Here is a 16,622-nt window from a genome sequence, read left to right as displayed (position 1 = left end):
AAAGCTTTAAGGTATAACCCAGGGGTAGGCAACCTTGGCTCTTTTATGACTCGTGGACTTCAACTCCCAGAATTCCTGAGCCAGCACGGCTCAGCTTGGAAACCTCTCCCTGTCCCCTCAGCGTGGCTGGCTCAGGAATTCTGGGAGTTGAAGTCCACAAGTCATGAAGGGGCCCTAGTTCCCCCATGCTGGCTCAGGAATTCTGGGAGTTGAAGTCCACGAGTCATAAAAGAGCCAAGGTTGCCTACCGCTGATATAACCAATACAGTACTTGAGGATGAGCGGTTATTTCCTGTGGATTGAAAATGCATATCTTCTCCTCGCTGGTGTAAATCTAGAGAGTCCACTGCATGTCGCTGAGCTCTGTGGGATCCGCCAGTCCTCCTTCGGCTTCCAAATAATTCATAAGAACAGCCATGGCAGTCTCTTTTTCAAAATCTAACTGAGAAGGGCCACCTACGGATGGAAAAATAAAATAAAATAGCATAAATGCCGTTATTTTATAGCCCACAGGAAAAACGATAATGCCAAAACGATACTCCATAATTCACTGCATCCAGTTTTGGTCACCACGATGTAAAAAAGATGTTGAGGCTCTAGAAAGAGTACAGAGAAGAGCAACAAAGATCATCAGGGGACTGGAGGCTAAAACATATAAGGAACGGTTGCTGGAATTGGGTATGTCTAGTCTAATGAAGAGAAGGACGAGGGGAGGATAAGATAGCAGTGTTCCAGTATCTCAGGGGCTGCCACAAAGAAGAGGGAGTCAAGCTATTTTCCAAGGCGCCTGAAGGCAGGACAAGAAGCAACGGATGGAAACTAATCAAGGAGAGAAGCAACCTGGAACTAAGGAGAAACTTCCTGACGGTCACAACAATTAACCAGTAGAACAACCTGCCTCCAGAAGTGGTGAATGCTCCAACACTGGAAGTTTTTAAGAAGAGACTGGACAGCCATTTGTCTGAAATGCTATAGGGTTTCCTGCCTGAGCAGGGGGTTGGACTAGATGACCTCCAATGTCCCTTCCAACTTTATTATTATTATTATTATTATTATTATTATTATTATTGTTGTTGTTGTTGTTGTTGTTGTTGTTGCTGTTGCTGCTGCTGCTGCTGCTGCTGCTGCTGCTGCTGCTGCTGCTGCTGCTGCTACTACTACTACTACTACTACTACTGCTACTTATCCGAAGAGATTCCTTCCCCTTTTGGCACTCAAGTAGAGTTAGTCCTCAAGTTACGACCACAATTGAGGCCCAAATTTTTGTTGCTAAGTGAGACGTTTGTTAAGGGAGTTTCGCCCCATCTGACGACCTGCCTTGCCGCAGTTGTTAAATGAATCACTGCAGTTGTAAAGTCAGTCAAGCGGCCGTTAAGGGAATCTGGCTTCCCCCATCGACTTTGCTCGGCAGAAGGTTGCAAAAAGAGGATCACATGAGCTTGGGACACTGTGACGGTCGTAAGTACATGCCAGTTGCCAAGCGGCTGAATTTTGATCACGTGATCATTGAGATGCTATAATGGTCGGGTGAAAAACGGTCACTTTTTTCACGGCCGTTGTAACCTCAAATGGTAAGTCGAAGACTATCTGTATGACCGTAATTGAGCCTGGAATTAGAGTCATAAATTGTGCTGGAGTGGTTGTTAAGTAAATCACCATGGAATGGAATGGAACGGAACAGAACAGAACAAGGAACGGAACAGAATAGAAATTAGGAACAGAACAGAAGAATGGAATGGAATGGAATGGAATGGAATAGAATAGAAAATAGAAATGGAATGGAACAGAATAGAATAGAATAGAATAGAATAGAAGAATAGAATAGAATAGAATAGAATAGAATAGAATAGAATAGAATAGAATAGAATAGAATAGAATAGAATAGAATAGAAGATTAGGAACAGAATAGAACGGAACGGAACAGAATAGAGATTAGGAACAGAATGGAATGGAAAAGAACAGAGATTAGAAACAGAACAGAACAGAATAGAGATTAGGAACAGAACAGAATGGAACCAAACAGAATAGAATAGAGATTAGGAACAGAACAGAACGGAATGGAACAGAGATTAGGAACAGAACAGAACAGAACAGAGATTAGGAACAGAACAGAACGGAACCGAACAGAATAGAATAAAGATTTTTGAACAGAACAGAATGGAACAGAACAGAACTGAACAGACTAGAATAGAGATAGAGATTAGGAACAGAACATAACGTAACAGAAGAGCAGAGTTGGAAGGGACCTCGGAGGTCTTCTAGTCCAACCCCCTGCTCAGGCAGGAAACCCTATGCCATTTCGGACAAATGGCTGTCCAGTCTCTTCTTAAAAACTCCCCATGTTGGAGCACCCACAACTTCTGGAAGTAGGTCGTTCCACTGGTTAATTGTTCTAACTGTCAGGAAGTTTCTCCTTAGTTCTAGGTTGCTTCTCTCCTTGATTAGTTTCCATCCATTGCTTCTTGTCCTGCCTTCAGGCGCTTTGGAGAATAGCTTGACTCCCTCTCCTTTGGGGCAGCCCCTCAAATACTGGAACACTGCTATCATGTCATTCCTTTACAGTCATTAAGTGAATGTAACTCTCATTCAGCAAGCCCATTGTCCACAATGGGCATTTTTTGCTGGAAACAGAAAATGCCAGTTTCTGGCAAAAAAACCCACAACCCCATAATCATGTCATGTGACTGTGGATGCTGCCATAAATGTGGGCCAATCCCCAGGCTCCACGTTGGGTGGGGAATTCTGGGAGTTGAAGTCCGCACACCTTAAAGCCCCCCAGTTTCAAAAGCTCTATTTCTCCCAGGTGAACGAAGAGAGGCCCAAGAAAAGCTTAGAAAACAATTTTCCAGTTCTGAGTTTCTTTTTCTATTCCACCAGTGGGTCAGACTTTAATCATATGTTATGCAGATGTTTTCTCTCAGCTGGGGCTCCCAGCTGGACGCAGACGCGAAGTGTTTGTTTCCCATAAAGCATTTCCGAATTTTCAAGAAAGAGGTTAGGAAGGAGGGAACTTACGGAGAAGAGGCTCATTGTTGGAGAATGAAATCACATCTTGATTTTGCCCTGGAGTCTCTAAATCTTCTATCCCTGGAGGACAACACTCTGTAAGCTCTTTATTTGGAGCCTGAAATGACATTATTTAAAAAAAATGAACAAAATCAATATATATATATATACTAGCTCAGTGGTTCTCAACCTTTTTAATGCCGCGACCCCAACCGGTCGTAAGTCGAGGACTAAACCGGTCGTAAGTCGAGGACTAAACCGGTCGTAAGTCGAGGACTACCCAACCGGTCGTAAGTTGAGGACTTTCCCTGCCCGGGAGCACCGCGCATGCGTGGNATGACTCGTGGACTTCAACTCCCAGAATTCCTGAGCGAGCATGGGGGAACTATGGCCCCCTCATGACTCGTGGACTTCAACTCCCAGAATTCCTGAGCCAGCATGGCTCAGCTTGGAAACCTCTCCCTTTCCCCTCAGCGTGGCTGGCTCAGGAATTCTGGGAGTTGAAGTCCACAAGTCATGAAGGGGCCCTAGTTCCCCCATGCTGGCTCAGGAATTCTGGGAGTTGAAGTCCACGAGTCATAAAAGAGCCAAGGTTGCCTACCGCTGATATAACCAATACAGTACTTGAGGATGAGCGGTTATTTCCTGTGCATTGAAAATGCGTATCTTCTCCTCGCTGGTGTAAATCTAGAGAGTCCACTGCATGTCGCTGAGCTCTGTGGGATCCCCCAGTCCTCCTTCGGCTTCCAAATAATTCATAAGAACAGCCATGGCAGTCTCTTTTTCAAAATCTAACTGAGAAGGGCCACCTACGGATGGAAAAATAAAATAAAATAGCATAAATGCCGTTATTTTATAGCCCACAAGAAAAACGATAATGCCAAAATGATACTCCATAATTCACTGCATCCAGTTTTGGTCACCACGATGTAAAAAAGATGCTGAGACTCTAGAAAGAGTACAGAGAAGAGCAACAAAGATGATCAGGGGACTGGAGGCTAAAACATATAAGGAATGGTTGCTGGAATTGGGTATGTCTAGTTTAATGAAGAGAAGGACGAGGGGGGACATGATAGCAGCGTTCCAATATCTCAGGGGCTGCCCCAAAGAAGAGGGAGTCAAGCTATTCTCCAACGTGCCTGAAGGCAGGACAAGAAGCAACGGATGGAAACTAACCAAGGAGAGAAGCAACCTAGAACTAAGGAGAAACTTCCTGACAGTGAGAACAATTAACCAGTGGAACAACCTGCCTCCAGAAGCGGTGAATGCTCCAATACTGGAAGTTTTTAAGAAGAGACTGGACAGCCATCTGTCCAAAATGGTATAGGGTTTCCTGCCTGAGCAGGGGGTTGGACTAGATGACCTCCAATGTCCCTTCCAACTTTATTATTATTATTATTATTATTATTATTATTATTATTATTATTATTATTATTATTATTATTATTGTTGTTGTTGTTGTTGTTGTTGTTGCTGCTGCTGCTGCTACTACTGCTACTTATCCGAAGAGATTCCTTCCCCTTTTGGCACGCGAGTTACTACTACTACTACTACTACTACTGCTGCTGCTGCTGCTGCTGCTACTTATCCGAAGAGATTCCTTCCCCTTTTGGCACGCAAGTAGAGTTAGTCCTCAAGTTACGACCACAATTGAGGTCCAAATTTTTGTTGCTAAGTGAGACATTTGTTAAGGAAGTTTCGCCCCATCTGACGGCCTTCCTTGCCCACAGTTATTAAATGAATCACTGCAGTTGTAAAGTCAGTCAAGCAGCCATTAAGGGATTCTGGCTTCCCCCATTGACTTTGCTCGGCAGAAGGTCACAAAAAGAGGATCACGTGAGCTTGGGACACTGCGATGGTCATAAGTACATGCCAGTTGCCAAGCATCTGAATTTTGATCACGTGATCATTGAGATGCTATAACGGTCGGGTGAAAAACGGTCACTTTTTTCACGGCCGTTGTAACTTTAAATGAACTGTTGTAAGTCGAGGACTACCTGTACGACCGTAATTGAGCCTGGAATTAGAGTCATAAATTGTGCTGGAGTGGTTGTTAAGTAAATCATCATGGAATGGAATGGAACAGAACAGAAGAATGGAATGGAATGGAATGGAATAGAGTAGAATAAAGTAGAGTAGAGTAGAACAGAATAGAATATAGGGATGAAGAATAGAATAGAATAGAATAGAATAGAATAGAATAGAATAGAATAGAATAGAATAGAATAGAATAGAATAGAATAGAAGATTAGGAACAGAATGGAACAGAACGGAACAGAATAGAGATTAGGAACAGAATGGAAAGGAACAGAACAGAGATTAGGAACAGAACAGAACAGAACCAAGCAGAATAGAATAGAGATTAGGAACAGAACAGAACAGAATGGATTAGGAACAGAACAGAACAGAATAGAGGTTAGGAACAGAACAGAATGGAACTGAACAGAATAGAGATTAGGAACAGAACAGAACGGAACTGAACGGAACAGAACAGATATTAGGAACAGAGCGGAACGGAACAGAACAGAATAGAATAAAGATTAGGAACAGAACAGAATGGAACAGAACAGAACGGAACAGACTAGAATAGAGATTAGGAACAGAACGTAACATAACAGAAGAGCAGAGTTGGAAGGGACCTCGGAGGTCATCAAGTCCAACCCCCTGCTCAGGCAGGAAACCCTATGCCATTTCAGACAAATGGCTGTCCAGTCTGTTCTTAAAAACTCCCCGTGTTGGAGCACCCACAACTTCTGGAGGCAGGTCGTTCCACTGGTTAATTGTTCTCACTGTCAGGAAATTTCTCCTTAGTTCCAGGTTGCTTCTCTCCTTGATTAGTTTCCATCCATTGCTTCTTGTCCTGCCTTCAGGCGCTTTGGAGAATAGCCTGACTCCCTCTTCTTTGGGGCAGCCCCTGAGATATTGGAACACGGCTATCATGTCACTCCTTTACGGTCATTAAGTGAATGTAACTCTCATTCAGCAAGCCCATTGTCCACAATGGGCATTTTTTGCTGGAAACAGAAAATGCCAGTTTCTGGCAAAAAAAAACCCACAACCCCATAATCATGTCATGTGACTGTGGATACTGCCATAAATGGGGGCCAATCCCCAGGCTCCACGTTGGGTGGGGAATTCTGGGAGTTGAAGTCCGTACACCTTGAAGCCGCCCAGTTTCAAAAGCTCTATTTCTGCCAGTATTACAAGGTGAACGAAGAGAGGCCCAAGAAAAGCTTAGAAAACAATTTTCCAGTTCTGAGTTTCTTTTTCTATTCCACCAGTGGGTCAGACTTTAATCATATGTTATGCAGATGTTTTCTCTCAGCTGGAGCTCCCAGCTGGACGCAGAAGCGAAGTGTTTGTTTCCCATAAAGCATTTCCGAATTTTCAAGAAAGAGGTTAGGAAGGAGGGAACTTACGGAGAAGAGGCTCATTGTTGGAGAATGAAATCACATCTTGATTTTGCTCTGGAGTCTCTAAATCTTCTATTCCTGGAGGACAACATTCTGTAAGCTCTTTATTTGGAGCCTGAAATGACATTATTTTAAAAAAATGAACAAAATCAATATATATATATATACTAGCTCAGTGGTTCTCAACCTTTTTAATGCCGCGACCCCAACCGGTCGTAAGTCGAGGACTAAACCGGTCGTAAGTCGAGGACTAAACCGGTCGTAAGTCGAGGACTACCCAACCGGTCGTAAGTTGAGGACTTTCCCTGCCCGGGAGCACCGCGCATGCGTGGTTCCGCCCCCTGCGCTGGCCGAGGCGTAGCTGGCAAGCGGCAGAGACGGAGCAGGCCGACCACCAGCTGGCCCAGCCCAAGGGAGGTAAGGCACCCGCCGGAAAAGGGAAAAAAAATGGCGGACAAAAAAAATGGCGGACAAAAAAAATGGCGGACAGCCTTGCTTGGCGACCCCCGTGAAATGGTCGATCGACCCCAAATGGGGTCCCGACCCATAGGTTGAGAACCACTGTACTAGCTGTACCTGGCCACGCGTTGCTGTGGCTCAGTCTGGTTAAATGGAAAAGAAAAGAGAAAGCGCACGTTTGTAATATGTTTAATTTCACAATGCTTGTGGGTATGCTTTTACGTCCAACAGATGGCGCTGTTTTTCAAAAAAAGCATGTTTTTACCTGTCACAGGTGTGACATCTATATAATAGTAGGTATATAAAAACACGCGCGTATTCGAATGCAATGTTGTGTCAAAATTTCAAAGCAATCGGTGAAGAACTTTCGGAGATTTAAGATTTTGAACAAACGAACATTTACGTTTTTATTTATATAGATATACAGTTAGTGAAAAAATGGGTCAAGGATTTGATTACAAATAAGAAGAGTATCTTTAATTGTCCCAAGTTACCAATATGGTCTTCATACAGATAATCCTTGACTTACAACGGTTCGTTTAGTGACTGTTCGAAGTTACAACGGCATTGAAAAAGAGACTTGTGACCGTTTTTCACACTTACGACCGTTGCGGCATCTCCACGTGATCAAAATTCAGTGTCTTGGCAACTGACTCATAGTTACGACGGTAGCAGTGTCCGAAAGTCACGTGATCCGTTTTTGTGACCTTCTGACCAGCAAACTCAACGAGGGAAGCCAGATTCACTTAACAACGGTGTGTGTAACTTAACAATTGCAGTGATTCACTTAACAACTGTGGCAAGAAAGGTTATAAAACGGGGCAAAACTCACTTAACAAATGTCTCACTTAGCAACGTAAATTTGGGTCTCGATTGTGGTCGTAAGCTGAGAACTACCCGTACTAATTGTGTACTAATTGTGATTTCCAGGCCATAATTCAAGAGAAAAATATACAGGTAGTCCTCGACTTATGACATTCTTCACCAAAATCCATGCCGTTAACAAGAACAACAATAGTTTATTCAACTTGTAGGCTACCCACCTTGCAAGGACTTTGGGCAGATCACCACAGTCATGCAAAGAATTGACATAAAATGAATAAAAGATGAAATGGCAAGGCCAGATGGAATGAAATAAGGAGTCTTACTCCCATAAAAGGTCTGGGAGAAGAGTCTTCACCACTCTTCTGAGCAGCGTTGAGTAGGGCCACCTGGATCTTGGAGGAACCTCATTCCAGAGAACTGGCATTACTACAAAGAAGAGGCACTTCTGGGATCCCAATAGATGACCTTGTTTAATCAAAGGAACCCAGAGTATGCCAACTTTATAAGATAAAAATGGTTGGGCAGATATTATGAGAGATAGGGACCAGGTCTGACATTGTAGCAGGGATGAAGTCAGCAGTCTTGCTCGGTCTTCCCTCAATGCATACAATGCAATTCTTATTTGTACATCACAACTAATCCGGTTCAGAAGTCTGGATCTTGTTATGGATACTCACATCATCACGACTAACATCTAGGACAGGAGAAGTCTTCCTCGTAAGATCAGTTGGGCTTAACTCACCAAGAGGCGATGCGTGTAATCTAGATAAAGCAAAACATACTATTTGAGTGTTGTTAAAGTATGTATCTCTATCTACCTATATCATTCATCTCTGTCCGTCCGTCCGTCCGTCCGTCCGTCCGTCCATCCATCCATCCATCCATCTATCTATCTATCTATCTATCTATCTATCTATCTATCTATCTATCTATCTATCAATCATCTATATGAAAGAATCCCATACAATGAAGGTTAGACTCCATCCATCCATCCATCCATCCATCCATCCATCCATCCATCCATCCATCCATCCATCCATCCATCCATCTATCTATCTATCTATCTATCTATCTATCTATCTATCTATCTATCTATCTATCTATCTATCTATCTATCTATCTATCTATCTATCTATCATCTATATGAAAGAATCCAATACAATGAAGGTTAGACTTACTCCATCCATCCATCCATCCATCCATCCATCCATCCATCCATCCATCCATCCATCCATCCATCCATCTATCTATCTATCTATCTATCTATCTATCTATCTGAAAGAATCCAATACAATGAAGGTTAGACTTCTAGTTAGAATCTGAGGTTAATGCACAAACAGCAACATAAACGTTTGACCTTCTCTATGGATCTTAGGAACAAAAGTGGAGGAGATAAACTGCCAAGTGACCCGGTCAAAAGTTGTCTAGGGTTTTCAAAGCCCTCAGCCATATTTTGAACTTGGCAATTGCTCTAATTCTGGACTCTTGACTGCCAGATTCTTCACCAACTGCGCTCTCCAGACCAAACCTTGAACTGACCCTCTAAATAAGAAGTCAGTTCTGAATTAATTTCAAGTTCAGAACTACTCCAAAGTAAAGCAGATCAAGCTGTTAATCTGATAATCAGAACAAACAACCAGTGAAAATGGCTTGCCTTCAGAAGCAGTGAGTGCTCCATCACTGGAGGTTTTCAAGAAGAGACTGGACAGTCACTTGTCTGAAATGGTATAAGGTCTCCTCCTTGAGCAGGGGGCTGGACTAGATGACCTCCAAGGTCCATTCCAACTCTGTTATTCTATGTTCTTAGAGCAATGGGACTCATGACCCTGGGACTTGGATGGAATTGCTCAGATTAATACTAGAAGGAAGTTTAAGGTTACCACACTACAATTCCAACAAGTTCTCCTTGAAATGAGATTCCAATAGCAACCTAAGGCAGCAAACAGGTGTTTGTTTTCTCATGTTCTTCTTTCAGCGGAGAAGGAAATATTTTTTTGCAACACTGGGGCAATCTGTATCGGTCCATTATTCTGATCACTGCTATTCCTTTTACGAGCATGAGAAATCTCTCACCAAAATAAAAAAAAATTGGGAGGTTGAGCAACGAAAAACGGAAAAATAAGGAAGAAGCATCGACATCTCTTTTTACATTTATGGTATGTTGCATTTTTAAAAAAGTTTAGATGGCATCCATTTTCTTTTCCAAAAAGAGCAATCCATCTGTAGGACATTTAGAGCCAGAATTGAAGAATGATTTCTGTACCTTTGGAGATCTAACACTTCATTTGCAATTTTGGTTCCTATGCTACCAGCTCCGAGGATGGTCCCTGTAGACATTCCTGGTACATCAAGAAATTGTGGCTTTGGGGTATCTGTATTTTAAGAGAAAATTTTTATCTTTTCTAAAATGAAATGTGTCAAAACAAGAGGATAGATATGTTTTAATATTACTGTACTTCATAGGTTTGTTTTGCATGGCCCTTTACGATAGGCAACCATCAATTTGAATCTTTATGAGCAATATGACATCACCACAGATCACCTCAGATGGGGACTGCAGCCAAGAAATTAAAAGACGCTTGCTCCTGGGGAGGAAAGCTATGGCAAATCTAGACAGCATACTAAAAAGCAGAGGCGTCACCCTGCCAAAAAAAGTGCGTGTAGTCAAGGCCATGGTTTTCCCAGTTGCAATGTATGGCTGTGAAAGGTGGACCATAAGAAAGGCTGAGCGCCAAAGAATGGAGGCACTCAGCCTCCATTGGTGCTGGAGAAGACTCCTGCGAGTCCCCTGGACTGCAAGGCGATCAAACCGGTCAGTCCTAGAAGAGATCAACCCCGACTGCTCTTTAGAAGGCCAGATCCTGAAGCTGAAACTCAAGTACTTTGGCCACCTAATGAGAAGGAAGGACTCACTGGAGAAGGGCCTAATGCTGGGAAAGATGGAGGGCAATAGAAGAAGGGGACGACAGAGAAGGAGGGGGCTGGATGGAGTCACTGAAGCAGTAGGCGTGAGCTACAATGGACTCCAGAAGGTGGTAGAGGACAGGAAGGCCTAGAGGAACATTGTCCATGGGGCCGCGATGGGTCGGACACGACTTCGCAACTAACAACAACAAAATGAAATGTGTTAAAACAAGAAGAGGATAGATTTGTTTTAATCTTACTATACTTTATAGGTTTGTTTTGCATGGCCCTTTATGATAGGCAATTATCAATTTGAATCTTTATCAGTAATATGACATTTCCTTTCAATAAAACCGTGTTCTGACACACAATCATTGGCACTGTTTCAAATTACAATTATGGTTCCTCTTTCCATATTTTTTTTTTTCTTTACTAAATCCAACTCGGGGGAAAAAACCCACCATCCCCCTAAAGATGGACTTGCCTTCTGGAGACAGGGAACCACAGGCTGGTTGGGTTTCTTCACCCAATTCGTTGTGACCTCTAAAAATATAAAACCAAAAATACACAAATAAGCTTCTCTAGCTATAAGTCCTATGCTGCATGCACAATTTGCTGCTTCATGTTAGAGACAAGCAAACAGAAGAGAAACAGGAGTTTCACAAATTATTCTGCAGAAGTAAAAAAAAAAAGAAAAGACAATTTTGTCCTGGCTGAACTAGTCTTAGATTGAAATGGGGGGTTAAATTTTTGGATCTGGCTAGGTTTATAATCTGTTTTGGACTCAATTGCCACTACTTACTAACTAGATAATTAAATGCCGGAGATTCAGTTGTATATCCCTTACAAAACCACATAATGTGATCCTAGCCCTATTTTCTGCATAAACTTTTCACGTAGGTGCTAACTCAGCATCTTTGAAAGTCCTTATTCCAGGGCTGTCCACTTCTAACATCTGTGTAAACTTCTGAATACGTAGTTTCCTCTAAGAACAACTATATTCTTTAATATAGGAAAATAGGAAAATAATTGCTAATCTTTATATCCCTTTTCACTTGTGAAACCATCCAAGAACGATTGAACGATTTATTTATATGTATTCCATCTAATTTTTTTTTACAAATAATAACTTATTTTCTCCTCCTATATTCTCCAAAACAACAATCCTATGAGGTAAGTTGGGCTGAGAGAGAATGACTGGCCCAAAGGCACCTAGTTGGCTTTTATGGCTAAGGCGGGACTAGAACTCACTGTCTCCTGGTGATTTGCCTAAAGTCACCCAATGGCTTTCATAGCTAAGGCAGAATTAGAACTCACTGTCTCCTGGTGATTGGCCTAAAGCAGTGGTTCTCAACCTTTTTAATGCCGCGACCCCAACCGGTCGTAAGTCGAGGACTAAACCAGTCTTAAGTCGAGGACTAAACCGGTCGTAAGTCGAGGACTACCCAACCGGTCGTAAGTCAAGGACTTTCCCTGCCCGGGAGCGCCACGCATGCGTGGTTCCGCCCCCTGCGCCGGCCGAGGCGTAGCTGGCAAGCGGTAGAGACGGAGCAGGCCGACCACCAGCTGGCCCAGCCCAAGGGAGGTAAGGCACCCGCCGGAAAAGGGGGAAAAAAATGGCAGACAAAAAAAATGGCGGACAAAAAAAATGGCAGACAGCCTTGCTTGGCGACCCCCATGAAATGGTCGATCGACCCCAAATGGGGTCCCGACCCACAGGTTGAGAACCACTGGCCTAAAGTCACCCAATGGCTTTCATAGCTAAGGCGGGACTAGAACTCACTGTTGCCTGGTGATTGGCCTAAAGTCACCCAATGGCTTTCATAGCTAAGGCAGAATTAGAACTCACTGTCTCCTGGTGATTTGCCTAAAGTCACCCAATGGCTTTCATAGCTAAGGCGGGACTAGAACTCACTGTCTCCTGGTGATTGGCCTAAAGTCACCCAATGTCTTTCATAGCTAAGGTGGGACTAGAACTCACTGTCTCCTGGTGACTGGCCTAAAGTCACCCAATGGCTCTCATAGCTAAGGCGGGACTAGAACTGAAAGTCTCCTAGTAATTGGCCCAAAGTCACCCAGCTGACTTCCATGCTTAATACTATATAATTAAAATATAAAATAGAGCTAAATAAAAAATATGCTGTTTTATATAGAGTACCGAGAAACTTACAAAACAACGGTATTGATCGACACAATGTATTCCAGTTCTTTGGTCCATGGATTGATGAAGCTAAACCACTGACTTTTTAAGGTGACAAAAGAGCCGCTTTTCGCTTTGAATTTGTAGAAATTGGTAAATATTTTTTCTTTGCTCTGTAACACTGTGGAAAAATAGATTTCACAGAAAAAAAGTTATTCAATAAAACCAAGGTTAATTAATCACTGTGTTAACTAAACGAGGCTTACCGACACGGCAATTTCATGACTTTTAAGAGCTTTATAAGTTCTCTCTGTTAATCTGATTTTGATATAAGAGTTGGGAAGAAATTGACCCATTAAATCCAAAATTCAGCTCCAGGTTTTTGCCAGCCAATGGAAGGGGAGATTAAAAGAGTTCCGTTGTTTTGCTACGATAACTTTCTAACGCTTAAAAATGTGTCACGATATCCGAGCAATCTGATATGTTTGATGGATTTGTGTTAAGATTTGGATCACAGCTCTATGTTCCATTCAACACACCCACAAATTTTCCTTACAAACCTATGCATTGTGGAGACCTTGTCAACCTGTCCATCTGGATATGCGCAATTGTCTTCACTTTGCATATTTTGGAACATAATGAATAAGGCGGAGAAGAATTAAATTCTAAAAGGTAGTCCTCAGTTTAAGACTACAACTGAGCCCAAATATCCTGTTGCTGAGAAAAGGCAGCTGTTAAAGTGAGTTTTGCCTCATCTTACGACCTTTCTTGCCACAGTTCTTAAGTGAATCACTGCAGTTGTTAAATCAGTATCACGGTTGTTAAACGAATCTGGCTTCTCCATTGACTTTGCTTGTCAGAAGATCGCAAAAGGGGATCACATGACCTGGGACAATGCAACCGTCATAAGTACATGCCAGTTTCCAAGCGTGTTAATTTTCATGTGACCATAGGGATGGCGTGATGGTCGTTAAGTGTAAAAATCATAATTCGCTTTTTTTCAATGCCGTTGCAACTTTGGACGGTCACTAAATGAATGATTATGTCAAGAACTACCTATATTTCCTTTTGATAGGCTAAACAACTGCAGAGTTTCTTTGCCTATGTTAAGAACTATTATATGGAAGTCAATTCTACCCAGAACTAAGCAATCCATTGAAATCTTTTTACAAATCCAGTGTACAAAGTGATACATGCTATTTATTAAACCAGTACGTACTAAAAGTTCAGAAGCTTCATAGCAAAATATTTATTCAAGAGTTCTACACTAGAGTTAAGGAACAGCAGCTGTAGTGTACCTGTTTTGTGTTTTTCAGTTAGATGATTGTAGTCATCCTGGTGGAAATATTCATAACAAGATGTTCCTAACAGTTCTTGGGGTAAATAGCCTAAAATTGCTGTTGCTCTGTATTGGGAAATGTAAACATAGTATAATCTACAATCTTCTAACATTAACTTTCCACAGTTCAGTAGCTTTTTTTGTAATATATATAAAATAGAAAACATGTAGGAAAGAAAGGTGATCTGATCTGGTGAAAGACACACCTTCCCCCCACACACAAACACACACAACTTTGAAATTTTTATAACGTCTAATCTTTACAATCTTATAAGAATAACTTTAATTAACTAGAACATTTTGGTTTTCATTATTTTTTTACAAAATTTAAAACACACTGGATACAGCGTTGACCTGCTAAAGAATTGTTTTATATCGCCAATACTTTACTAGAGGTATTATAGAAAATAGAATTCATATTCTAAATATTGAAAACCTTAGCCAAGTGCATTCTAACCAAGGCAATAAGACAAAAATGCTTACCGTTGATCAACAAACACAAATTTTCCATCCATGGCAAAGCGGGTAACAAATTCTGCTGGCTTGACTTTAATCTCAATGTTTTTTTGTGGAATGGTGTAAGGGTGCAATCGGCCGATTGCCACAAGACAATTAAAATTGCCGCTCTCTTTTTCCGTATCTTCTTCAATTCCCACCTCATTTGTGGGCCAGCTTTTCAGATAACCAGTGCAATGAATGGTACAGTACTTTTTATGATCTAATGGAATCAAAACAGAATATATTTTTTTATTTCATTTTTTCCCCCCTGAGTACTACTGAGGGTAGCAGGAGCAGGAAATTGATGCAGAAGGCCACAATCTTTATCAGTAAGATTTGTTTTTAAGCATTATTCAATTTATTTGATCTATGGAAGTGTCTTTCTAATTTTACAAAAAATCGGGGTGCACACGTACATAAGCATACATGAGCCGTGATGGCGCAGTGGTTAGAATGCAGTATTGCAGGCAAACGCTGCCCACAGCCTGGAGTTTGATCAAGGCCTTTCATCCTTCCAAGGTCAGTAAAATGAGGATCCCGATTGTTGGAGGCAAAATGCTAACTCTGTAAACAGGTTAGAGAGGTCTGTAAAGCACTATGAAGCGGCATATAAGTCTAAGTTCTATTCTATTCTATTCTATTCTATTCTATTCTATTCTTAACTCTACTCTATTCTATTCTATTCCATGATGGTGCAGTGGTTAGTATGCAGTATTGCAGGCAAACTCTGCCCACAGCCTGGAGTTCAATCCTTCCCAGCTCAAGGTTGATTCAGCCTTCTATTCTTCCAAGCTTGGTAAAATGAGGACCCAGATTGTTGGGGAGAATAAGCTGACATTGTAAACTACTTAGAGAGGGCTGTAAATCACTATGAAGTGGTATATAAGTCTAAATTCTATTTCTAGTTCTACTTCTATTGCCGTGGTGGCGCAGTGGTTAGAATGCAGTATTGCAGGCTAACTCTGCCCACTGCCAGGAGTTCGATTCTCAGCGGCTCAAGGCCTTCCATCCTGCTGAGGTGGGTAAAATAAAGACCCAGATTTTTTTTGGGGGGGGGGCAATAGGCTGACTCTGTAAACCACTTAGAGGGGGCTGTAAAAAAAGGGGTCCCCAACCTACAGTTCAACCTTTAAGCACATCATAATTCATCAGGATTGCCAGTTAACAGGTCTGAAAGAGAACCGGTTTTTATTTCAACCATACCTTTCTTTTTTGAGTTCGACAAGGACTCCTTCTCTTCCTTGACTGTGTTTTTTGTGTACTTCATGCGGCAAAAAAATGAACGCCGAGCACCAGAATGCAGACAAGAAGATCCCGCTTGGAAATCCACGCGAACTTGCAAACCAGCTTTTCAAGTTCCATCAGAGCAGAATATACAAACATATGTTTGTAACAGAGCCATGAATATTTTGTCACATTAACTCGCTAAATCAAACTGTTATATTGACAGTCCCAGACCAACAAAACATAAGCACAATTTTTTTTTTAAAAAAAGAAAGAAATAGAAAGAAACCAGACCATAAACGGTAACAAGAGAGGGCTATTACCCAGCCTCTGCAAATTATTGCTAGAAATTTGGTAACTTTTACAGTAGTTGTCTAAGTTAAATGCAGGCCAGTTGGCAAGCATCTAAAATGTGGTCACGTGATTGGGGGGGGGGACTGTCAAAACTTAGGAACTGGATCATAAGTAGCTTTTGGGTGGATTCGCCATAATTCAAGGACCACCTGTATGTCAGGACTTTTCTACTAAACTGATACACTGGAGCAAAAGAATGTAAGAAATGGGCACATAATTTAGAACAGGGTTTAACTTTAAGACTTGTGGACTTCAACTCCCAGAATTCTTCAGCCAGACTGGCTGAGGAATTCTGGGAGTTGAAGTCTAGAAGACTTAAAGTTACCAGGTTTGGAGACCCCTGATTTAGAGTAAACACAGTATTCATTTCCTACTCTAAAACATGCATGTTTCCCTTTTTTTTTCATTTCTATCCAGAAGCAATCATATATGCGAAACTTGGCTGATATACACTGTGGGG

The 16,622-nt window shown here is 41.8% G+C and overlaps 1 protein-coding gene across 1 annotated transcript; it reads right to left on the bottom strand.

Annotated features, from left to right (window-relative positions):
- Positions 1–332: 332 nt before the first annotated feature.
- Positions 333–15,931, bottom strand: LOC107299343 (aryl hydrocarbon receptor nuclear translocator-like protein 2; the record flags this gene model as incomplete). Its single annotated transcript, XM_029286748.1, has 9 exons — positions 333–456; positions 3,016–3,124; positions 8,381–8,465; positions 9,967–10,075; positions 11,092–11,150; positions 12,778–12,928; positions 14,046–14,152; positions 14,570–14,804; positions 15,788–15,931. Coding segments are annotated over 9 exons (1,121 nt in total), but the record flags the coding sequence as incomplete, so codon positions are not given.
- Between the last annotated feature and the right edge of the window lie 691 nt (positions 15,932–16,622).

The sequence above is a fragment of the Protobothrops mucrosquamatus genome, unplaced genomic scaffold (assembly GCF_001527695.2).
Source record: "Protobothrops mucrosquamatus isolate PMUCROS unplaced genomic scaffold, P.Mucros_1.0 scaffold4810, whole genome shotgun sequence".
NCBI lineage: Eukaryota > Metazoa > Chordata > Lepidosauria > Squamata > Viperidae > Protobothrops > Protobothrops mucrosquamatus.
The sequence above is the reverse complement of the archived record's forward strand: the minus strand, read 5'-3'. Positions and strand labels throughout refer to the sequence as shown.